General features: G+C 38.9%; 1 protein-coding gene across 3 annotated transcripts in view; it reads right to left on the reverse strand.

Moving 5' to 3' along the window:
• atrnl1a (attractin-like 1a) overlaps nt 1-26,470 on the reverse strand; it is a 322,517-nt gene that overhangs the window by 228,248 nt on the left and 67,799 nt on the right. For 2 of the 3 annotated variants that reach the window (XM_044372295.1, XM_044372297.1), the window contains 8 exons: nt 20,542-20,626; nt 18,321-18,532; nt 15,595-15,713; nt 15,034-15,150; nt 13,402-13,534; nt 7,674-7,861; nt 4,322-4,535; nt 3,709-3,900 (listed from right to left, as the gene is read on the reverse strand). In XM_044372295.1, the coding sequence (XP_044228230.1) occupies nt 3,709-3,900; nt 4,322-4,535; nt 7,674-7,861; nt 13,402-13,534; nt 15,034-15,150; nt 15,595-15,713; nt 18,321-18,532; nt 20,542-20,626 (1,260 nt within the window). The remainder of the gene's footprint in view (nt 1-3,708; nt 3,901-4,321; nt 4,536-7,673; nt 7,862-13,401; nt 13,535-15,033; nt 15,151-15,594; nt 15,714-18,320; nt 18,533-20,541; nt 20,627-26,470) is intronic. The other variant, XM_044372296.1, reaches the window with a different exon arrangement.

The raw sequence follows: 26,470 nt of genomic DNA on the forward strand, positions 1-26,470 counted from the left end.
AAATAAAAAAGCAAATTAATCTACAAAAAAAACCCTGCTTATATTATCAAATGTAATATCTGCAGTTTGTCTTGTTGCTTCTATGTTTCACCACTGCATACTCAGGATTTACAGTAGGATTTACTACAACTACTATTCGCCTTTTTGAATAAATAACGATGACTTCCACAGATCAAGGAGAAATGTTTTAGCTTATATGGAGCTGAAATGGTTCATGTAGAAAATCTATTATTGCTTTAGAGTGGCTCCACTGTAGGTTACATTTTAATGTGTAGCAACAACAAATAATATCCAAAACTTGTGGAATTAAAAAAAAGCCATCCGCACAAGAAAAACAAGAGTAAAGATCTAAAATTCAGGCCAGCAAAAACAACCTGTTGTTACATTTACGCAATCTGGCAGCTGTAGTAATTATGATCCGTGGAAGTTCAGATGATTATATAGTATAATGTGATTTAATAAGATGATTTTGTCTTATTATGGGTAGGTGGGTTGTGTGAATGGCCAGATAGTTAAATGGCAAAAAGTGGACCTTGCTGCAGGAGACCACTGTTCGCTTCCCATTTCCAACTGCAGGTGTCATGTATCCAACCGCGAGTCGGGACATTTTTTTTAAAAAACCTTTAACGTTGTGGTGTTTACTGTTGCCGTGACGATGAAGGTTGCGTAACTTTAAGGAAGTATAAACCGTATTTCAAGTGATCATTTTAACCCAAACCATGATCTTTTCCTAACCCTAATCAAGTGTTTTTTGTGCTAAACCTAACCAGACCTTAACCACAGTGTTGTCACGCCATAAAACATCATTATTATTTAACAGTGATTTCTAACGGTCCTATGGGTCATTCTGGAGGTCCTCTGGTCATTCATACTATGGCCACTAGATTCACAGTTAAAAAGACTCATTATTTATGCAGCTCCTCAGTTCAGCCTCTGAATCAAACAGGCTGTTTTAGCTCTTGTCTCTTTAAGGCCCGCCTCCTAATGAGCCCACTTTATTCTGATTGGTTAGCTGCCAGCTCCGAAGGCTATGTAAACAAACAGCAGAAGTCGGATTTCACATCTTTTTCTCCCAAATCTGATCTGAAATATGAGAGCGGACAACTTGACAACAAAGGGGCGGCCATTTGTGGGCGAACAATCTGACATCAGTTCGATGTGGAAGTCGAAGTAACTCTGCAAACAAGGCGTTCAGAGCAGACCAAAGCCCTGGCTTTTGACTTGAAGGTGGCATTTTTACATATATTCACCTCATGTTTTGGAATTTTAACCATGTTTAACACAGACATTTTACATTATAATAGTATATAAATGACAAACATGATACGTCCCCTTTAAGTGACTCCATGTTCCTTTCCTAGTGGACAAATCTGAAGCATCTTTAAGACAAATGACTGCTGACAGCACAGACATACGGTTTAGACAGCGACACTAATCAGTAGCTGCAAATTCAGGGAGGCCACAGCGAGGTCTGACAACTTTGTCACATTTCTGTTGAGCTTTCATAGTTCAGAACCCCCTTGTCTCTCTCATCTGTCACATTCCTGCGCCACACACACCTCTGTACTCAAACAGAACCACATGGAGAAGCGGTGGCGAAACTGAAAAACCTTCACCGTCCCCAGGGAGGTGTTAATAAGAGAGGAATGTAAAGAGACGGCAACAAGGACTTCATATTGAGTTAGTCGTGTGTCATTGTAGATGATCGATTTTCTGCGGAGAGGTGGCACTACCTCGGTGCTGGAGTGTGTGTTTTGTTTCAGTTGTGTGTGAGAAAGAGGCAGAGACCTGACTGCTGATAAGAAAGGGATCAATATGAGTCTATAATGACTCCCGTGTTCACACACAGAACTCTATTCACATCACTAAAAGCTATGAGTACTACTCCATCTCATTTTTCCATCCATCTGTGCTCGTAGCCACACGAAAGAGATCGTCAAAAGGATACGGACAGGTGACGAATTAAAAGAAAAACCTTAATAAATGAGTAGAGAGACATAATGAGTGCAGATGCTTCCACACAGGTGCACTGCATGGTACAATTAAGCCATTAACATCCAATTACGCTCTGTGGCAGGTATACAAATGCCGAGCAGGCCCAGTGGATTCTGATTTCCTATCAAGACGGCAAGAGGAAGAGATCGAATCAGTAAAAAGGTTCGGAAATTGTGGTCGTCAGCGCACGTTTGATGACCGTGATGCTCGTGCATTAGTGCGATATGTAAGGAAAAACAGAAGAGGGACTCTTCTTCAGGTGACTGAGAACGTCAACGCAGGACGTGATCAGACTGTGAGCGAGAACAGTCCATCGACGATTACATAGAGAGAGATATTATAGCAGGGCTGCAGTGCATAAACCCCTCATTACAAAGATGAACGCACATTTGAGTGTTCAGTGGTGCAAAAACCATCTAGGCGCTGGTCTACAGAGATGTGGTCAAATGAGTCATCCTTCACTATATTCTCAACATGTGGGCGAGTGCCCGAGTGGTGTTCTCCAAGAGAACGGTACAGGTCTGAATGCTTGACCCCTACAGTGAGGGGATCCAGTGGCTCTGTTAGGCTGTGCGGGGGCATTTTGTTGGCATGGTTTGAAGCCACTTGTCCCCTTAGAGGGAAGGGTCACTACAAATCAATACAAAGTTGTTGTGAGTGATCACCTTTATCCTATGATGAAACATTTCTATCCTGATGGGAGTGGTCTCTTCCAGGATGACAATGCCCCAATACAATTCATAGGACACGAAGGCTCACTGAATGGTTTGATGAGTATGAAAATGATGTGAATCATATGCTATGACCTTCACAGTCACCAGATCTCAACCCAATTGAACACCTCTGGGAGATTTTGGACCAACGTGTTAGACAAGACAGCGCTCTCCAACACCATCATCATCCCTCCAGTAGAGTCCAGAGACTTGTAGAATCAATGCCAAGGTGCATTGAATCTGTTCTGGCAGCACATGGTGGCCCAACACCTAACTAAGACACTTTATGTTGGTTTTTCCTTTAATTTGTCACCTGTCTACACAGATATAACCTATATACGTTTCACCCCACAGCAGCTGTTTACAGTCTTGACACAAACATAATCTCACTTCCTGAAATTACATCAATTCATTTAGCTGAACAATTTTTGACTAGAAATGTCTTTGTTTAGTTTGATTATGGGCAAACAGTACTATAGCAAATACTTTCTAGACTTTCAGTAGCAAAGTTAGTTGATTTGCCTGACCTTTGGAACTTAAAGGTAAAAGACAAGTTACCTCTGACAACTGATGATATAATGTGTCTAACCCATCAGCTACTGTTCAAGCCTGGTGACAAATCAAAATTTCATGGATGCAATCAAATCCAAAAGTCGTGTGGTCATGTATCTTTCTAAACTGCCGACCAGTTCAAGTAAAGAAAAAAGTACTAAAGTCCTTCACCTCAGTAAAAAAAGAAATACAAAGATGGAAAAAATACTCAGATTACCACAAATAATTGTCCTGCATTCATAGAAGTCATAGTGACGGTTTACATCATATTATATAAACCTATTTCATGTTTTGCATGTGAAATTATAATCCAGAAAGTAACTCATCAATACCTTACAATTATACTAAAACAAAGTAAAAAGACACATTCAAACAGACCTAAATTCCAATTCCTGAACACACTCTGACATATATAACTTCCATCCAGTTTCATTTCTCTCTCTCTCACCAGTGCAGTCCTGTGTCTGCCACTCCAGACACTGGCCGTAGGGGAAGGAGATGATGTACGCAGAGGAGTCGACGCATCGCTGCGTACTTCCACACCACATGCACTCCATGGCCTGGCTGGTGCAGTTGGCGCAGCTGGTGCGCAGAGCGCAGGGCGTCCTGCAGGGACGAACGCTCTGACTCTGCGGACTCCCTGAACAACGGGACAAACAAGGAGAGGGTCAGAGGCAAAGGCAAGAAAATGATGTGTGATAATAAAGACATTTAAAGATAGTTATATCATGAGATAGAAGTTCAGAGTTTCCCCTCACACTAAAGTGAGTTTATGAGTTAAATTTTTCAAGTTAATGCTGTGATATAGCTGATATTTTCTCATTTAGTTAGCTGCATCATACAGAAAAGGATGTATTTAATACAATTTTCACTTTTTCTCTCTTTCCATCCTTTCAGTTTGTCCATATTAACAGCACAGAAAATGTTCATGTATTTAAGAAAATTACTGCTATTCTTGTTATGAAAATCAAATGGATGTTTTATCTGCTCTAAAATATTTCCTCGACCACATTGTCCCTTCTCTCTCCCTCGCTTTTCTTCGTCCACTTCTTCTTTCTCACCGGCAGGTTTTTCACAGATCAGGCCATCTGTGGTAGCGGTGCAGGGGTTTGCTTTGAGTCCGGCCACCTGCGCTCGCTCAAGGTAGGCGCAGAAGCCCGAGTCGCTGGGCTCTCCGGGTAACCAGCGCAGACTGGTGTTGGTGAACGGCGACGCGTCCTCCCAGCCCCAGTACGACACGTTGATCTTCCTCAGGCCAACCCACGGAGATAACGTCTGCGGGCGTAGAGAGAGACGGAGGATGATTTAAATTCTGTTCAGTTGTTGTTTTATCAGTCTGGAGCTGCTATGAAAGGAAAGCTTGGACAGGATTTATTCATACTATTCTCATTCCTAAGAATAAACTGAACACCAAAGTTCAGTGCACCTGAGAAGCAACCACTTTCTAAACCAAATGTGGTTTAGCTGATACAAACAACTCCAGGATATGCTTCTAGCATCAAAATTTAAAAAATGAGAAAACACAAAATAGCTAGATCAGCAAGATATTAAAAAGGGTAATCAAGTGTTTTTTAGCTGCAAATTGTATTTCTATAACCCATAGTTTTGCATTTGTGATTATATTCATATTGTTCTTTTATATTCACAGTAATTCCAATTCATTTCTGACAACAAAAACAAGTAAAACGAGCCCTAATTATTTAGAAATGTGTCCTGCAAACACAGCGATGGGAACAATAACACAAAGTGTGTGAGCTGCGTCCACACAGTGAAACATCAGAAGGCTATTAACAAAGTTTAGCCAGAACATAATGTTGTGTTTTACATGAAACTGGATCCTAAATCAAACTTTCTCCAAATTACCGTAATAGTTGTAAAAGCAGAAACTCTTTAGATTCACAGCAACAAGAAATATCATTAAGAGTCTACACACCTCTAGTAGATGATTGAAGTGCAGTTCAGTGAACATTTTTAGCTTATTTGATAATAGAATAATTTCAGGTAATAATCAGTTTCAAAAGGGCCGATAAAGGCTGTTACAGTTTTACCTGTTAGGTATCAAAAATATTCACCCGCAGCTGTGATCTATCACAGGAAAACATGAAAAGGCTTAAACTTTGAAGTTCAAGCATCACCGAAAGCTTGTGAAACTACTAAGAAAACATTATATTAAATGTGTATTTATATCTGTGTGTGTCTGTCAGAGGCTGCAAATATGCACAAATGCACTTCCACTTAGCGTCTCTTCAGGATGGAGGACCTATAATTGCATTTTTGCAAGGAGAGTAAATTCAGGCTTCAGGATATCAGGCTTCTCAAGAGCGGAATGACAATCGCAAAGATTAGGAACCATCATCATCATCTAAAAGCATCAAAAGGTAGTTTAAAAACAGGCACTTCTCAACTAGACGGAGAAGGAAAGAGACGCACACATTCTTTCAATTACCGGTGTTCAAATATCTGCTCACGTTTCTCCTGACGCTGCACATTCATCATAAAGTTTGTCTGAGTGTGTGGTCAAACATGTCAGAGTCTCGTTTCAACCATAAACATCACAAGTGGATATTTCAGTCTATATGTGTGTGTGTGTGTGTGTGTGGGGTGATTGATCTGCTCAACTAGTGTTTGACAAATAGCTCATTGAAAAGCAAAGAATCACACATAAACTGTGTTAAAACATTCACAGCTGTTTCTCAGACGTCTTGGTTTACTATGATGTGATGATGAAGCTGATTTTTGTGCTTCATGGACGGCAAATAATAATTATGACCAATTTTTTTTTTACCTGCTGATATTAAACCTACGTGTCGTGCTGCCAAAAATATTTTTTAACGCGTCAGAACTTTGAAATTCTAATTACCTTAAGTTGCATAATAAAATCTCAACATTAATTAAACCGTCTTCACGTCTTCATTGTGATTTTTCACATCACACCGGTTGTCGTTGCCATATGCAAATACAGCAGGAACACACTTCTTTGATTAGTTGCTGATATACACTCATGTATAAATAACTCAATATTTATGATCTTGATTTCACACATTCTGTGGCATCCAATAATAAATAATGTTATATTTATGATCTTAAGGTGACATAATGTCTGGCTTCTTACAATAAATCACACTGTTGTAGCAGCAGTGTTTCTCTAGGTGTATTATGTCATAATGAACTCTGGGAAGTTGCACATCAGTTGTCAATATTAATCAGCCAGGTGTTCGTTCTCTACAGGAAATATAAAGGCAGCTGAAAGCTCAGATATTCAGATGCAGCTATTTAATTGGAATATATCTATCTATCTATCTATATATATATATGGCTTATACATATAAATGACAAATGCTATAAAAAAATATTGCATTTGTTTCTTTCTTTACTTTGAGTTATGCCCAACCTGATAAGATACAAGCATTTTTTAACACTGATGCAGTACTCACAAGCCATATACTGTACATCAAAAGAGTTATTGGTCATCATCCACTTCCTATTAACACGCATGATTAGAGATAAGTGACATAACGCCCATAAAAATCAGCTGAAGCTTTGGCTTCGGCAGTGTGAGTTAAATCAAAGTTAAACTCATTTGAGTATGAAATCCTGTCTTTGTGTTTCTACTGACTGTTTCCTTGCTGAGCTGCAGAGGATGGATGGATGGATAGTAACAAATTTCATGCTAAACCTTTAAAAATAGCCTCTTGCTTTGTCTTAATCAGGCTGCTGCTGAGGCTTCATTAAGAAACTAATGGATTTTGTCTATAATTGGACGTGACCTTGGGATCACTTCATGGCCAGTATGAACAGGAAGACTGATTACAGCGATCGATAACTATTTGAACCCACATGTGAGTATTAAAAATCTTGGAACTTGAAACCCTATCCTTTTAAATAAAACACAAGATGCTTTCAGCTTTGAACCACCACTTGATTTGTCACATAAGCAAGCCAAATGTAGGTATTATTAGTGTGTATACAACATGTTTTCACCTCAATGGCTTACTCAGTTTTTGATGAAAGTTACTGTAGTTTAATTTTCAAGACCGACATCTTTCACTTTTAGATGTCCTGTAGTTGCTAATTATCACAACTTTTGAAATTATAGCATTATAGCAGCTATCCACTGCACTTTTCCCACATGTTAACAGCTTGAAGTAACCACAAGAATTCAGTACTGGTGATATGAGCTGTGTAGGAAGGGTTTCTAATGACATTCACACTGTTTGCCTTCATACTACTTTAGGTTCATATTCAGGAGGATCTTAAGACACATTTGAAGTTTGGATTCTGCATCATAAATGCCACAAGAATTTCAAAAGATGGAGAAGCCAGAGTGGATAATAAGTAGGCTACCTCACACCAACAGTGGAGAAGTCTTGTCATATTTCTTTTATTTATGAATTTGTTTATTACACCACCCACCTTGTCTTGCAGCTGGTATTTCTGTAGCTCCTCCAGAACAAAGTTGACCTGTTTGTCTGTGAGCAAAGAAGCAATATTTCCTCCCAGGTTCTTGCAGTAGTGCTGGGCGTTATCGTAGCTCTCTCTGCTGGAGTTGATCCTCAGGCAGGCCTCGCCGACATGATGCCAGCCCTCTCCACACAGCTGGCCTGCACACAAAGGGCACACAAACAATCCCTTTTACACCTTCATTACTCATCTTAGCGGGCATTCTGGGTCGACAGACAGCATAAAATCACAAATAAGACTTCAGTATAAGTTTTAGTTTGGCTAGCAACTTTCATATTGCTCATGAGAGACCAGGAAACATTGTTATTCTTGGATATCTTTGGGTGAAAATGTCAAGTCTGATTGATAGCATATTGAAATACTATTTAGCATTAAATTCTGAATGACAACACACAAGCACAATTAGCAGGATGACTAGCAGACACAACATTAGTGATGTTAATATTTAGCTTGCAATGTTGTTAACCAGTCAACACACCTACAGTTTTAATACAAACTACACATTAGCATGGTAACTTGCTAGCTAATTTAGAAACAATGTTGTGTAATGTGAACCATGTTATCATGTAAGCATACCAAAAGTTTATTTACATCACAAGTTAATATTAGCTTGGAATTTTAAGCATGTTAACATTTCACTTGTAATGTTAATCATTTCCTCATGTTAAGATGCATAGTTAGCATAGTAAAATGCTAAAATTTAACATTTGTAATGCTTATAAAGTTTCAAATTTAATTTGCCATTTCAATTGTAAATGCTGTTAAAGTGACATGACTGAGACAATGTTGGACAAACAAGCACAGTACCATAAAGTACCATAAATTATACAAGATGTCATTTTATTCTAATTTTAGGTTGCTGCTTTAATATCTGGCCAGAGACAACAGATAAAATTAAGCTAACTGTGGCTCATTCACAGTACTTTTTTTCTGTTGATTAATGAGCATTGTCCCTGTCAAATACATTTAAACAATAAGTAAAAAAGGACTCTGAAGCACATTCAGCAGAGGATAAAAAAAAGTGTTACTTGGTTGAAGTGAACGCTTGTGTCATCAACAGGTACAGGCATAATTCAGAAAACTAATCCATAAAAGGCAAAGCTGGGAAAGCATTTAGTTGTCAAAACAAGCTAGGAGGATAATCTGGCAGACATGCTAGTCGAGGGCTGGTACTGAGACTGATGAGGAGCAGGTGTGTAGGTCAGGTGGAGAGTCAGGTGGGGAAACTCACAGAGGGCGACTAGTGGAAATGAGGGAACGACACTGGAATTTAGAGTTCATATGACGGCTTGGACAATCAACGGTGCTTCTCAAATCAACAGACGATGGAATTACTTTAAGAGAAATGTTTCTGGTTTAATTAGTTAATATGTAATTTATCATATTGGATGTTGGATTGTTGATTTATGCTGTTATTTCAGATCAAAGCAAAGCGTTCTTGCTTTGTACTCACCTGAATCATCAGGGTTACAACAAGAATTTAGAAATATGTTGCACATGGGAAGAAGAATAGTGAATATATCCGTGGTGTGAACTTTAACAAAGGCTGAGTACGACAGGCAGACCAACTCATCCATAAAAACGCACACATGCACTCATTGTTCTTATCAGAGTCACTTGGTAGCGTCTTGAGGGAGACTATAATAGTAGAGAGACCGTTCAATTAGCCAGAATGAAAGGGAAGAAAAAGTCATTCTCCTCCACTGAGCACCGCTGTTTATTTTGGACTCCAGGACTGATTACATTCACAGGCCCATAATGGCTTCCATCGCCAACCTTTTCATGCTACAGAAAAGAAAATACCTGCCTTCCTTTATTTTTTTCCCCAGGCAACAGAAATGGGCAATAATCGAATGGAATGAGATGAGAAAGACAGATGAAGGGGGGGGGGAAATGGAGGAATACAAAAATAAATAGATAGGTTAGGTTACGGTCTTTGTGTAAAAGCAGAGATAAACATGTCAAGCCATTTAGAATAATTAGTCATAACATGGTGTCTAAAGAAAAGGCCACAGCTGCCATGGACATGGAGCTCGTTTCCATTACCGCAGTTCATCTCAGCCACAATGTTTCTTCACATAAAATATAGAAGCTTTGTTTCTTGTCTTGTCCTGCTAATGGACTCGGAAACATGTACGCAAAGACTTACTAATATCATTTCCAGTGGTACTGATCCATTGAAAGGATCCATCTTACATAGCGTCCTCATATCTCTCGTTCACCATTATGGTCTCAAAGACTGGAGATGATACAGGATCAGTTTGAACTGCACCACCAGCAGCACGCTGTCACTGGCCACCAAAACTCACAGTGATGTGGGAAAGTTTAGAAGTTTTTTAACAGTATGCAAATGTCATTTGATGCAGGGTGGATGACATAAAGTAGCTTGAAACACAATGAAGTAAAAAAAACAAAACGATTTTTGCATTCTCTGGGTTCCCAATTATCTATGATATAACTCAAACAAGCTCCAGAGACTTGACTAAGAAAAACAATTCACAGACAAGGCAGCATGAATCTGATAAATCTTGCCAGCCTGTGTGTGTATGTCAATGTATTACACAGTTTTAATGAGACATATTGCAAACTTAAATATAATGCCAAGCAAGGTTGTACTACTATGGTGCCACTGCCACTACTGTAAGAGTAAAACTGTCATATTTTTCACATATTTTTTAGAGTTTACAGTGTTTGCAATGTTTAGTTGATATTCAGTCACAACTAGGTGGCAGTATTCAGGCAGCTGGTAGTTCAGGGTTAAGAAAAGGTAGAGGAAGAGAGAGATGAGGATCAAACTCCACTAAAGTTATGAGGAAAACCCAGTGTTGGACTGTTATATTGCTACTCACACACCCACGTCGCTTACACTACTATGTTTTGCACCAGTATGGCAGCAAAGTCAGAAACTAACTGGCCAGTCGGAGTAGAGTATGCAAGTTATGTGATCAATGGTTTACAGAAATCTCAAAGATGTAAAATGTTAAATTGATGTTTGTCTCTTTGTTTCAACCCATACTGATGGAAGATACACCAATGTAGAATCTGTAAAAGTCACACAGTCTGCAGGACTCATTGCAGCACTTGGGAGCAACCCTACAAAACACAAAAGTACAAGTGGGACAACCTAAAACCCCCTGTAGATTCATAATTGGGCTAAATTTGGTCAACAATTTTTTTTAGGTAGTAATTAGCGGTTGGGTTAATATACTGTATTCTAACTTTGATCTTTGTTGTTGTCTGTATATACAGTACATGATGAATAATGTCGTTCACTGTTCCCCAGAGCCCAAGATGACGTCCTCAAATGTCTGGTTGTGTCCAAAGTTATTCAGTTTACTGTCAGAGAGGACTACAGAGACCAGAAAATATTCACATTTAAGAAGCTGGAATCAGAGAATTTGGAAGTTTTTTTCTTAAAGAATGAGTGAAAACGATTATAAAAATAGTTGGCAATTAAGTTTGCAACTAATTGATTAATCAAGTTGCCCATTTACCTCTCTGGTTTCTTCATGTGCTGCTGTAATGCTAAATTTCCCTCCTGGGATCAATACAGTTAATTCAGTTTGAAAAGTTATACTTTCAATGTATAGTTTAGCCCAGTCTTTAGCCCTGAAAATCAACAAAACTATAACTTCTACCTCACCTACCTCACCTCAGCTCAACAACAGAGTCGACTCAGAGTTTAACAACCAAACAGGATCTGAGTCTACGGGGCCTTGATGTGGACAAGAGAAAAAAGGGCAAACACAGTAACAACCTCTTCTTAGAGCTATTGCAAACTTGCCAGTTCTAAGCAGCTAGCTAGCATGCCTCCAGCACAACACCACATACTCTAGCATCGAACAGGATCAGCTGTGGATTCAAATAGCAAGGGTATTTCCTTCGCCCTTAGTCATGCTAGCGCCAGAGTCAAACCGAGAGCAGCTCTAGCTAAAGGCCCCCACAGCGCGGAGCGGTGCATGGAGGACTTTGTAGGACTCGTTTGTTAGTCAGCCACGGATCCATATTCAGAACATCCAGTAAACATTTCTAATTGGCCTACTTCCTTTTTGCAACTGTGTGGAGAGCGTATTTCTAAATGTGTGTGTTTCAGAATGTATGCTAATCCTGTCTGTGTGCGTGCCTGCATGGATGTATGAGGGTGTTTATTTGTGAAGACCACTAAGGAAATGCAGCCTGTTAGTGTTGGAACATGCAAATACTCCCAATGTGTGTGTGTGTGTGTAAACATATTACAGCATTCCTTCAACAGCTTTTTGGAAATAATTTGATCAAATTATGTTTAATACAGAAGACGGTGAAGCAGGGAAACACAGCGCTGCCAGACTCTTAATAATGTATCAATTATCTGCATCCACTCAGATGTCAAACTGATCCACGCTGCTTTTGTGAAACCAGCGTTCATGTATGTGTGCATTTGTATGTCTTTTATGCAAGACTTGTTTTATGCATATGTAGATCCTCAAGGTGTTTTAATTTAGCTGCACAACACCTCAACCTGCCCGAGGAAGCGGATTAGAAACCAATTCACCAGTGCCAAGTTGTAAAAAAAAAAAAGTTTCCTCAGTAGTTCTGTTCAGATTTTCTTAGGAAAAAATGAGCTGCATGCATTTTGTTTGAGTCGTGTCCTCTGGAAATATCCTTAAATAAATGCTGTTTTATCTGTGAGCATGATTCAAGTTTGTAATGAATTCCTTAAAGTCAGCTGTCCAGATTTTACCTGCAACAAATATGAAGGAAAACACTTTCTAAGATTCTTGCAATTAAGACTTGAGTTATTTAGTTTAACTGACATATGAGCGTTATGATAAAACCTGTTCATTGCTTCTGACTGACATTAAACACTTTGCATCGTGTCTTTTCTTGTGGCATATTCATTTACAGTAACTTTGACTTCTATTTTAACAAAACACAAACAATAATTATGGTTTGTATTGTAATCAAGATTTGATAAACTGGGGAAAAATCACACACAATTCTTTGTTGCATTGGAAAGTTTACAACAAGCTATTTAAATTATATACTTTACCTTTGTTTTCACTTTTTGAATTAATACTATAGATAATATAATTAGACTATGGAACTGTGTAGAGAATCAGTGAGTTTCATATTATCTTAACTGATGAACCATAATGGCCCAAAAATTCAAAAGTAAGACAGAGATTGAAGAAAAAACAACAACAAAGGTTTCCTCTGAATACAATTCTTAGGTAAGGATTGTCATTATTTCAGGTGATCAGGTCAAATTTGGTGATAAAAGGAAAAAGTTCTAACGTGATATTTCTCCTATCAGGTCCTTGTGTGCCATCCCAGATGCAGCCTGTAAATTGAGGTGCCAAAATCTAATTGTCATTGTCGAGGCCACAAGTCTGTTAACGTGGGTTGTTATTGGGCTGATATTGTGTAGTCTGGTCCCAGTATTAAAATGGCAACGGTCAACTATTGCATTTTTTTTCTGTGTACTGATATTTCAAACACCAATCCTTCTCTTGTCCAGCAGTTGTTCCCACTTTTGCTCATCACCTGACCTTCATACGTGCTTCCAATTCACTTATCTCTCCAGTATATACTGTATATACCTGCCTTTCAGCCATACTACTCCACCAGATCATCTATTGTACCATGTCTGTGCTTGTTCTGATGTGAATGAATGTGTGTGTGTGTGTGTGTGTTTCCTCACCAGGCAGTGCTTGACACTCCTGCTGTTGTGTCTCCCACTGACAGTTGACATTGAGGGAGCAGCTCCTGCAGTTGGCCAGTCTGAAGCACTCCTGCTCCTCCCTGCGTTTACACCTGGACGAGTCCCTCACCGACTTCAAGCACACACAAAAGAGAAAATAATACCAGTCCGGTTAAACATAATCATCAGAGTTCTTCTTCTTCTACAGTAAATGCAATAAACTTGGAGAAATCAATGCGATGTGCAACAAAAGCTGGAGATGAATGAAAGCGTAACGGTTGAGCGAATCAAACAGCCGAACACAACATGCAGAGTGAAAATCTATACGACGAACACATTATGCTGACGTGGACTTTTTTTATTGAAGTTGTGTTTATTCTTTATGCTTTGTGGATTTCACTCACGCTACAGAAAGACAAATGTTCAATTTATAAATTTATTCAAAGGCTGAGAGGAAACGTGAGAAACTCGCTGGTTCTTATCAGCAGAAGGAATCAGACAGGAAATTACTAAAACAAAGTCTTTTTCTTTTGATTAAGAAGGTTGTTAACAAAATGAACTCACTATAATGTGTCAATAATACAATATGTAAGTTGTTTTCCAGTCAGAACTGGTCTCATGATGTATATATTATTAGAAGCTCCAGTGCTTCCTTTCTTTTCTAATCTCATTAGGCCTAAAATACACGGACAGATCAGCTGTGAGAGGATGAAAAAGATGTTACGTCTTCAGATAGAAACCCTTAAATGTAATCTAGAAGAATTCTAATGACCTCTATGGTTCTAAAAGCTAAATTGATTTAATACATATTATAAGTTTGACCTTGAATGTTTGTTTTTGTGTATACGATTGTATTATTTTGAGCTTTTTCATTTGGGTCCTGATCTATTTGTTCCTTTATTTTCTCCGTCTGTTTCTTTGTGAATAGAAGGATATCAAAAAAAAATATGATTGCAATAAAATTTGGGGGGATGATAAGTAACGGTCTAAGGAACAAGTCACTGGTTTTGAATGCAGATTGGGATCAGTTTCTCATAATATAAGGTTCACGACATTGAAGCGTTTTTGAACAATTTAAAATTTTTGCCATTTTCTCAAGAACTACTGCACTTACTTTAATGAACAGAAAAACTTTGCACATGTTGCAAATGATCCAAATTTAAATAAAAATATTTTTAAATAATTCAAATCATATATTTTAACAAATTGAGAGGTGAACACTCTCAGAAGGCTTTGTAGTTTTATAAAAATATTCATTTGAATACTTGCATAATAGATCTTTAGCTGCCCAGGACAAAGATCTTTTGTCATGTATTGATGATTTTCTGATGATCTATTTTCCTTATCATTGAAGTGTTGTGTTTGATTATTGAAGAATACATTTTTACATCACTTAATCACGGTTCAGACAGGCTCTCCTTACACTGTGGTTTTCTTTTTCCAATTCTATTTTCAATTGAGGTCAAGAAAAGGTGGTAACAAGAGGAGACAGGACCTAATTTTCTTTGAATTTCGATTCAGATTCACCCCAATTTCCATATAACCTACCGGACTGCTCTAAAGTCTGACCTCTGCCTGATGCGAGCTGACCTGCAGCCTAACAAGAAGTGTCAAGTGTCAAATAATACACACATGTCCCCTCCTTCTGGCTCCGTGCTTCCACAAGCTCAGCTGATGTTCAGACAACATGGATGGAGGGGGAGACAGAGACAGAGCGCCGCCATGCTGCTGGGCTAGCTCCAGAGTCAGCTACACACACACACACACACACACACACACACACACACACACACAGATTTATATTCATTCAAAGATTCATATTGAAACCCAGCCAAGCAAACAGACAGACAAAAGCAACATGCAGACACACATACAAACAAAGAAAGACAGAGAAAGCGGGGTCGGGAGTAAAAACAGAGAAAGAGACAGAGAGAGAACACAATGAGCAAAAGAAGAACAAAAACTCACTAAGCAACAGTTTTTAATATAAATCAAACATACCTTAAATCAAATCTTAAATATTTTATCTTTTGAGTTTTGAATTTTTCATCTGCTTGAAATAAGATACTGATACTGCAGATCTACATATCGCAGCATATCATGAACATCAGAGACTCTAAAGAGCTGCTTATGGGGTTTTTTTGGGGGTTTTTTTTTGATAACTTGTTTTATCGCTGACAGGTGAAGACTCACCACCGTGCAGTTACTGGAGGTGGAGATACACTTTCGGTCCTCGCACCACTGACAGCCCCGAGTGTTGGCGGTGCAGCTCGCACAGTCTGAGAACCTGAAACACTGCTCGTCTGTACTGTCTGGAGGAGGGAGAAACACACATGAACACACATACAAGGAAAACTTTAATGATAAGGCTAGTGATTTTTTATATTTTTCTTATTGTCAACAAATCTCATGTGCAGAACCTAACCAACAATGAATCGATCTACTAACAAGTATTTTGTGTGTATCCAAAGCCTGATATATCTTATTCCTCGGTGCCGTAGACCTCTGTTGTTGTCCAAAAATGACAAAAAACACGTCAGTGAGCCACACTGTTGCACTGGACGTTCCTTCAAGAGTTTGGTCACGTTAATTTGTTTAGAAACGGCTCCAAAGACTAATAACAGCGATCATGTTTAGAGTCTCCGGAGAGCAGTTCTGTGTACGGCAGACACCACTGAGCATGTGCGGGAACGCAATTCTGTCTATAAAGTTCTTTGCTAGCTTGTTGTGCTACATATCACAACCTCTTGACCATGTACTGAAGTTCTTTGAGAAAGTGAAGAGGTTGTGATACGTAGCACAGCAACATGAGCATCTGCTTTACACAGAACTACTCTCCAGAGACTGAAAACGTGATCGCTACTATTAGACTTTGGAGCCGTTTCTAGACAACAACCGTGACCATAATCTTTGTGGTGAAGGAACACGTCACCCAGTGCAACGGCGTGGCTCATTAACATGTTTTTACGACACAAATTAATAAGATATATCAGGCTTTGGATACACATATAGTACTTGTGAGTAGATCAATTTATTGCTTTATCGTCAACAAATCTCTGCACATGAGATTTGTTGACAATAAAATAAATATAGAACATTTCCAGCCTTGTCCTTTAACACATCTGAGTATAGTTTTGCTGTGGTCTGTATGTGACATATTTGTATAATAATACAAAGTAATGACAGCAAGATAGGAAGAAAAACATGTTAAGTGAGTGCAAGGAGCATGTCTGTGAACGTTACAGTTTTATTAATATTAATTTGCAACTCCTTCAGTAATGTTTAAGTATAGACCGATTACATGTGAGGGTTGTTTTACTTGATAACAACACTCTGAGGACAGTGTTAGCTACAGGAATAATAATGAGTTTCTGACAAGGAAATTAATGGAATTTGATTTTCTGTCCTATATATATATATATAGTATCAGTAGCAGATGTTAAGTTGTTAGTGAATACTGCGTGTGATCCCTCTCACTTGTTCACATTTAATGCTTGTCAGTTTGCAGATGTCATAGTAAACTCTCTTTGACAAGTAAATGTCTACCTTTCAGGAAAGTTTAGCTCTTCCTGCTGTTTTTGAAAATATTTATTCATCCGCTGGGATTTCAGCTCAATCGCCACGAATCATAATCGGCTGTTGGTTTCAAACAGGTGACTTCTAAACTAATCTAATGAGTGTTTCATTTTCCAGATTAGCAAAGGTGAGAAAAAGTCTGTTGGAATCAGTCTGAAAATCATGATCAGCGTCGGATGCTCATCAGGCTTTTTTTGTTTTTTTCAAAATATCTGGTATAATGTCAGGAAAATGAGTCATGTGGCGGCCATGTGCGAGCAAGTAATGCTTCATGAAGTGTAAACTAACTATGTTTGGTTGTAATTTACAGGTATATATACATGCAGAGAGAACATTCTTGTTATGCAGCTTTATTTCACTCTGGCTATTTATACATGCTATCCTGTCTTTTGTAGAATAAACATACGTGTGAGATTATAGCACAGGATCAACACTGATCTGGGATGTTAATCCATCAAATCCTTCATGCTTCTAATACCACTAAAGGATCACATCTGTATTACTGTAAACATTTAGAAACTCCTTATCCTCAGATACTCTATATTTTACAGTTTTGACAGCCATTTACCAACCATTTCATACAGTTATGAGCATATTTTTCTACTGTTCCAGTCAGCCATTGGTTTCCATGTATTTAGCATGAAAATCAACTAACAGATTCTTAACAAATACTTCAGTTGTGCCTCCGTAAATGATACATTTTAACCCTTTAATATCTCACAGTCATAATGTAACTGCAAAAAATGCAGCCTTGGTGTTCACAGTGATTAGTTACACAACCCGAGAAAGTTTCAAGTATCGCACATAAATGAATGTAAATGAATGGATGCTTAGAACAGTACATAAAAAAAGTATTTGTAGTCAAACATGTAAAACCGTTGTTCCGCTGAGGCATTCAATCCATCTGTACTCTTGTTCTGCTTAAACCTGACAGTATAAGCACTATCATGATTACTTTCTTTTTAAACCTACAGTGAACGGCCTGAAGCTGAAAATCTGGAAAAGCTACTGCGTCTACATCTGGCAGAGACACACACAGAGGAGGAGGAGGAGGAGGAGGAGGAGGAGGGAGAGTGTGGACCGATCCTAATTACTTTAAAATGAGGTAATTGTTGGAGGATTGACCTCCTGTTCCCATAATTATGGTATGCAAACAAACTTCAGAAGCCAGATCCTTTGGAATAATTATTATTCTTGTGAAAAAATTGGCCTTCTGGGACCGACACTTTTGCGTGATTGTGCTGTGCATTTCAAGGAAAATATGTTGACATGTCAGTGAAAATATTTAGGACAGGAGAAAGAAAGTAAACAGAAGACATAGTGAAGGACTCAGTGTAACATACCAGGCGATGGAGGGCAAAAAGGAGCAGGGAAAGTTTGGTCGGGTGCTTTTGGCAGCCAGGGGACACATCCACTTTTCACCCAGTGGCAGCGGAGGCCTGGCCCAGAAGCAGCACACAGATCTGGGTCAGAGAAGGCCTTGCAGGACGGAGGAGTGTAGGCCAGCACATCGTTCAGAAGGAGACCCGAAAAGCCTCCAAAGACGTACATAGAGCTGAAGAAGATATAGAAAGCATTAAATAGAATCACAGAGGCAGCAGAGACCTGTGGACGGATGAGACACAGCAAAAGTTAGATATTTACTAGACTTACAGATACAAGAAGTGCCTGCAGATATCCAGACAGATGAAGAAGTGTTAAGAAAGCAGGATAACCTTTCAAATATAAACCTGAACTTTGCTTGGGAAAAAAAAAACGAGGGTTTGAAGCTGGCCTTTGGAAGTTCAAAGCTGACATTTCTGTGCTCAAAGCTGACTTTTTCGTGGGTAAATGGTGTTAAAGGGTCAAACCATTATTTCTCAGTTCAGCCATAAGTCACTCCGTATCGTGATGGAACTCTTGCAGCAAACTTTTAAAGATTGAGTAAGTGTTGTCATTTACATTTTGATAAATTCTGCCTATCATCTGTTACTATTCAATGGCTGTGGGAATTAAAACAACTATGAATGAACATAGGATGTAAATTCTATTCATATACATGCATGCTGTAATCTAATAACATAACGCCGACACAAATTCTCTATTTAAAGAGTTAAATAAACATTAATATTTATATTGATCACTGGTAAGTAGCAGTGGTATAAGCAGGATAATCCACTCTGGCCTGTGCAGTTATGAATAATAAACACCCTGAGAAAAATACTATACAAATCATTTTAAATCACCCGCTGGAGAGCAGGAGGGAATCTGCTGTATTCAGTTGTGAGTTCCCCGTTAAGAACATTCATCTATTCATTTATTTATCCTTAATTTAGGCTATTTTGGTGGGAATAACCAACACAAGATTTCTTATAAAATATACAGTACCATTCAAAAGTTTGGACACATAAATATTATAAATATTAACTGACTCCTTTTCAAAATACTTGTGTTACAAAATATGAGAACAAAGCAAAATCATATGCATACAAAACCAATAACAGTGAGTGGAATAAAAACATTTCTCATCAAGTTTATTTTGTCTATTACAGCTGCTGATAATAATAGTGATAGCAGATCATGACTGTTCCTAACAAAGGAAAACTGAGCCAGATAAGCTATTTTTGGTGAAAATAATCCTCTTCCCGTTTGATCGCTAACTGTTGGTGCAAAACATCCTCTACTCTTGCTGCTGATGCTGCTGCTGCTACCAAATATGTTTGAAGAAAAAAAAATCTGCAATCAAACTCCATTGTAGCATCACTATGTGACATCAGGTCATCTATAGTTGGTCACTTTTTCATAAGGTTAAGAAAAAATTCAATTATTGCAATAGAACATTGGTTTGGGAATCCATGGTGCATCAACAACAGCTGTTTTCTTCCCTTGTTTTATTATAAGGTGGTGTGAATGGCCTATGTCCAAGGCAGAAAATACAGCGATTCAAAAACCACACTCAGATTTTCAGGTCTTCTGGAGGTGGTATATAGTGGTCTACAAAGGTACATATTATGCATATACACTGTAACTATACATAGAAGGTGTAAAGAAAGTTTCTGAGAGAGTGAAGCAGGAGAAACATCCTCATATAGACAGAAGGTGAGGTGGAAGAAGGAAAAGTTTCTAAGCAAAGAGCATCAGAGAAGCCGGCAGACGGGGGGAAGTGACAAGAGAAGTGTAAACTGAAACCAAATATAACATTGAGATAAAGACATCAATCCATAAACTATCTACACAACAAAACCATATCCTGGTTTGTTGTGAAGGGAAATGTAGAGGAAAAAAGGGAGACTCAGAAAACTTAGAGGACACTGCAGGAAGACATTAAGGAAATGTAAAAATCTACCAAGGAAAAAAATGCATCATGCATAGCTAGGTTTTATTTACATAAATGTATTTGAGCAGAAAGGTAGCTCAGTGTCGGTGTTGGAGTAGTACACTGCTGAAGTGTCCTTAAGCAAGACTATAAATCTCTGGCAGATTCAGGCGTGCTGCTGTACCCGGATATTCTATGAAGAGGGAGAGGTTTTTCACAAAGATGGATTCTGGCCATGATGAAGTGTAGTGTGGAGAGGATGAACTCACCCGTTGCTAACCACGGCAGAGTGTCCAAAGCGGTTGACGTCTCGGTGCAGCCCTGGTCTAGGAAGGACAGTCCACTCATCACAAGCTGAGGACAAACACACACAAATACACAATCCTTGAGACAATATTGTTGCTTTCTATGATTGTGCAAGTGTTTGTGCAAGAAATAAATTAAAAAAAAACAGAAGAGAGGATTGGATGCAGCCTCTCTCTCTCAGTAAGTGATAATAAACTCCAAGGTTTTCCAATATAAGACAATAACAGATAAGGCAGAGATGAGTCCATGATGTGTCTATTGAGTCCTATTCTATTGTACAAAAATGTCACAGCATTTCATCCAATCTAACAGCCTCCACTCTGCTGGTTTGAGGCTTTCCACTAGATGTTGGAACCCGGCTGCAGAGGATTTGCTCCTATTCAGCCACAAGAGCCTTAATGATTTCCGAAACTGATGTTAGGAGATAATCGACATTCCAGTTAATCCGAAAGGTGTTGGACAGGGTTGAGATTATGGCTCTGTGCAGGCCAGTCAACTTCTTCCACAACAAATTGGGGAAACCATTTTTTTTTTTTTTTTTTTTTATGGACCTGGTGTTGTGCATGAGTGCACTGTCATATTGAAACAGGAAAGTGCTTTTCCCCAAACTGTTGCCACAAAGTTCAGACGATAGCCTAAAATATAATTTTTTTTTTTTCCCAGACCAAAAGGCATGCAGTTATAAATCAGAATAAAGTGATGAGAGACATCATTCCATCATTTTGGAATAAGCAGTACCCAAGTTATTGAATGTGAGAAGAACGAACAGACGACGGTGACCCACAGTTCAACCCCTTCCCCTTATTTCATCACGGAGAATAAGAACTCGTTATCCTAACCTTTTCACATCAAATTTTGGTGATATGGAGAAGATAGGGAAGATAATCTGGGAGATGACTTCATAAAACACTTCATACCGCCAAATATCATCATAAAGTACCTCTCCCTCTCTCTCTTTCTCTCTCTCTGTCTCTCTCAAGCTATCATTGGAGCTATCAGCTCTGTGTATTTTACTATTTAGATTTTACAGCTCTCTGATGTTTTAATGACCCCTACGTGCTCCCATTATATTAATATGGAAATGACTCTGCGTATCTCTGTGTGTGTATGTGTGAGTTTGTGTATGCGTTAGTGTAAATGTGCCATTTAACCAGATGAGCCTTCACCGAACGTAAGCGGAGAGCAAGTAGAGTTTGGGACGCCAGGTTGCTAACGACCTCGTTAAGCGTTGTGCTAATTGGGAGCGCTTGTTTAAGAGCGAGGGGGTGCGGCAGAGGACACGGTGAGAGGATGGGGGTGGGGGGTCGTTCTAATCAGCACCTAGAACAATGAGCTCATCACCAGCAGGGGTTAAAGGTCAGTCATATTAACAAGCCAACAAAAGTGACGCTGATACGATGGAGCAGAGCTGAAACCTGGTGAAATTGTAGACAAGTAGGGTTTCACTTCATCTCAGGCTTCCTGTACGAATCCAGGCTCCTTTGGTAGGACATTTGCCCCAACCATAAGCTTAAAAATGAAATGACATTATAATCAGGTTTATTAGGTTGGAGATGTAATGTAGCCCAGTATCCTCACACTGGAAGTAACTACGCAAGATTGAAGTCAATAATCAGTGCCGATGCATGAAGCGATGTGCCCTTTATTTTTAGTGACGCTCGTTGCACACTGGAGACGACATACAGAGAGAAAAAGAAGCTGTGAACTGATGTACGTCAACCTGCGATGACACATATCACAGAGAGAAAACAATGGGCGTGGGTGTTTTGACATGTGTCATCTGCTTCCAATGTACGTTGGCCTTAAAGGTGTGTGGGGGGTCGGGGTGATGGATAGTGACATGTCTGACCTTCATGCTAGAGAGACTGAGGTTCACCTCCTGACTCCTGCATATGGTTGTGGTAAATGTGGTAGATTGGGGAAAGATGGATGTGTCGGTTAAGCGTTAATAAAGAAAATATGCTGTGTGTCGTCCTCCAAGTCATTGTGGATATTTTATGTATGAAGCCAAGACAACAATCTTTCACTAACCTTTAAAAACTTCTGTGAGAGCCTAAATATATCCATAAAAAAATGATTTTATTTGTTATGACTATTGTAGGAAAACTAATTAGTGCAACATGTTATGGCTTGACAGATACGTTAATTATGTTTATAACAATCATAATCCAGCTGGTCGGTTGTAAACTAAATGTAATTTCTAGGTGACAAGTTGAAATGTCACAGTCTTTTTTCATTTATTTATTTTATTTCTGTCTCCAATCTTAAAGCTGTGGTATTGTTAAACTCAGGGTTTAAATTTCTCTTAACTAAAAGATAATAATATAATCACATTTTACAGATAATTATAATTTATAGTCATTCATGCAGGACATGTGCAAGACCCAGAGGCCAAAAGTAGAACACAATATTAATAATAATTGTGCAGCTTTCAGAAAACACGCTGTGTGTCGTCCTCTGAGTCAGTGTGGACTTTTTCTGTATGAAACCAAGACAACAATCTTTCACTAACCTTTAAAAACTTCTGTGAGAGCACAAATATGACCATTAAAATTTGATGACATGGGCTTTGTAGATAATTGGCAGACTTTCTGGGAAAGAACTGTTCTGATTAGGAGAGACGGCAGACAACCCGTGTTGGATGGAGCTGCTCTCATATCTAGAAATCTAAAAACCAGCCAAGGAGGTGGAATTGCAGCCATTTTCGACTCTAGCCTATTAATCAACCCTAGACCAAAACTTAATTATAACTCATTCGAAAGCCTTGTTCTTAGTCTCTCACCCCACCTGGAAAGCTTTATGGCCAGTTCTATTTATTATATTGTACCTTCCTCCTGGCCTGTACTCTGAATATTTATCTGAATTCTAAGAGTTTTTATCAAACTTAGTCCTTAGTACAGATAAAGTAATTATAGTAGGTGACTTTATATTCATGTGGATATCAATAATGGTAGCCTGAGACTCAATTGGCTTCTCTCAGAGTGTAAATAAACCAACTCGCTGTCTTAACCATACCCTCGACCTTGTTCTGACATATGGCATCGGAATTGAACATTTAAAAGTCTTTCCACAGAATCCTCTTTTATCGGACCATTATTTAATAACTTTTGAATTCCTATTACTGGACTACATGCCATTGCAAATGTTTAAAAAATGCTCTCTCATTTTGTCACAAATCACACCTTGAAAGGGTCTCCTAACTGCATTGGACGAAGGACCTTCTCTCTGTACTTGTCCTGTTAGATCTTAGTGCTGCATTTGACACCACTGACCATCACATCCTATTACAGAGACTGGAACATTTAATTGGCATTAAAGGAACTGCATTAAGCTGGTTTAAGTCCTATTTATCAGACTGATTTCACTTTGTACATGTTAATGACGAATCCTCCATGCACACAAAAGAGACATGGAGTTCCACAAGGTTCTGTACTTGGACCAATACTGTTCACCTTATACTATATGTTTCCTTTAGCCAGTATTATTGGGAAATACTCCATAAACTTCCATTGTCATGCAGATGATACCCAGTTATATTTATCTATGAAGCCAAATGAATCCAATCCAGTTAACTTAACTCCAAGCATGCCTTAAGGACATAAAGACCTGGATGACCTGCAATTTTCTGCTACTAAATTTAGACAAGACTGAAGTTATCGTGCTTGGCCCTAAACACCTTAGAAACACATTATCTAATGATAAAGCTACTCTGGATGGCATTACCCTGGCCTCCAGCACCACCGTAAGGAATCTGGGAGTTGTCTTTGATCAGGTTATGTCCTTTAACTTCCACATAAAACTAATTTCAAGGACTGCCTTTTTTCACCCATGTAATATTGCAAAAATCAGGCATATCCTGTCTGAACAGGTACAGAAGGTACAGAAAAACTAGTCCATACATGAGTTACTTCTAGGCTGGAGTATTGCAATTCCTTATTATCAGGCTTCCCTAAAAAGACTCCCCACTGTGTACTGACAAAAACTAGGAAAAGAGATCATATTTCTCCCATTTTAGCTTCTCTGCATTGGTTCCCTGTAAAATCCAGAATAGAATTTAAAATCCTTCTCCTCACCTACAAAGCCCTTCATGGTCAGGCACCATGATATCTTAAAGAGCTCATAGTACCCTATTACCCCACTAGAACACTGCACTCAAGATAGCAAATATACAGCTGGGGTTTGGGTTGCTGACATTTAGCTGCAACAATTCAACAACATTGGTCTTGGACTGCGATCCAGATATATTGATTGAAACAGAAACTTGATAAAATCCAACTTTTTAAGGTAACTGACAGTAATGCCTCAACCTTATATTTCTTAGCAGAAGGCTCAGCAGTGCCGGAGTGACGGCGACATGACCGAAAGAGGAAAGTAATCCCAGAGGGGAAAGCGCCCAAAGTGAGCCTGAGGAGCAGAGCTAATGCTAACTGCAAGCGATTGCTAAATAATCAAATGAAAACTTTTATTAGACGCTTGCTTTGACATAACCACTGCAGTTTTAAAGTAGATAGTTGGGGGATTTTGTTAAGTTCTATGTTGTATTGGATTTAATTAGCGGAGGTGTTTTGCTGTTACATTTTGGGCCACACGTGACTGGTTTTCGCTTAGCAAGATTAGCTACAGTAGCCGGTCTTATTGAGGCTACACAGGCTCCTCAGGAACAGCTGCTATTTACTAAAGATTACGTCCAAAACAACTTCATAGTGTAATAAGTTAGTGTACACTCTGTACAGGCTATTAAGCCTTGTGCTTCACAATGCTGAAACAACAGCAGAGACCCGGGTCTGGTGGGAGAAAAGCATCTGATGGCACCACACGCCCACCGATGTGTCTTCCTGTCTAGATAATAGATCGCCCAAGATCGGCCACATTGTCACCGATACCCGATCCAGGTATTTGAGTCAGTATCAGACCTGATATCCGGTATCAGTATCAAATTGGTGCATCCCTAGTTCCTAGAATCTCCAAAAGTGAAATGGGGGGCAGAGCCTTCAGCTATCAGGCTCCTCTCCTGTGAAACCATCTTCCAGTTTGTGTCTGGGAGGCAGACACTCTCTCTATGTTTAAGAATAGGCTTAAAACTTTCCTTTTTGATAAAGCTTACAGTTAGGGCTGTAGTTATGCTGCTATAGGCCTAGACCGGCAGGGGACTTCCTATGATACAGTGAGCTTCTCCCTCCTCCTCTCCCTCTCCATCTGTGCGCATTCATGTCCCATTAATGAATGATACTAACCCGTCAGCTTCTCTCTCCCGTAGTTTTGTGGTTTCTTGTCGTGACTTCGCTATAGAGCAGATACCATTAATTATAACAGCGGTTTGCTAGACAGCTGCTATTAACATTAGCTGGTCTGGGGATTTGATTTCCATGTGGATTCTATTTCTAGATCTTGCACTGATGTTTTGTCAGCTCTACTTTAATATAACCTATAAGACCCTGTATCAAGTTGGCACCTCTGCAGGAGCTCCAGGTGTGCCTCAGATGTAGCTCCTGCTGCTGCTATATGTGACAACTAAAACCCATTTGCAGCATATGGCATATGTGCTAAAAGTTTAAATATATTTCACCTCTGGGACTTGGCTCTCACACTAAAATAAGTTTCAGCACTGCTGGAAAGTCACAAAATAGCTAAAATATACTGTGCTCCTTGAAAACAGTCCCGGTTATCTTAGCTGAGGCAGCTGACTCCCCTTTTTAGAGACATTTTTATATCCAAATTCTTTATTTTCACAATATAATATATTATTAAAATAATATACATTTTCCTATTAATTGAAATTTTATATTTCTATGGTATTTGAACCCATTATAGTTAATTGGGTATTACCATTGTGGACACCAAGGAACATGTGAAAGTTTTATTTCTGGGAAACTGGGGTTTTTAAAATCTGAG

This window comes from Thunnus albacares, chromosome 14 (genome assembly GCF_914725855.1).
Source record: "Thunnus albacares chromosome 14, fThuAlb1.1, whole genome shotgun sequence".
NCBI classification, from domain to species: Eukaryota; Metazoa; Chordata; class Actinopteri; order Scombriformes; family Scombridae; genus Thunnus; species Thunnus albacares.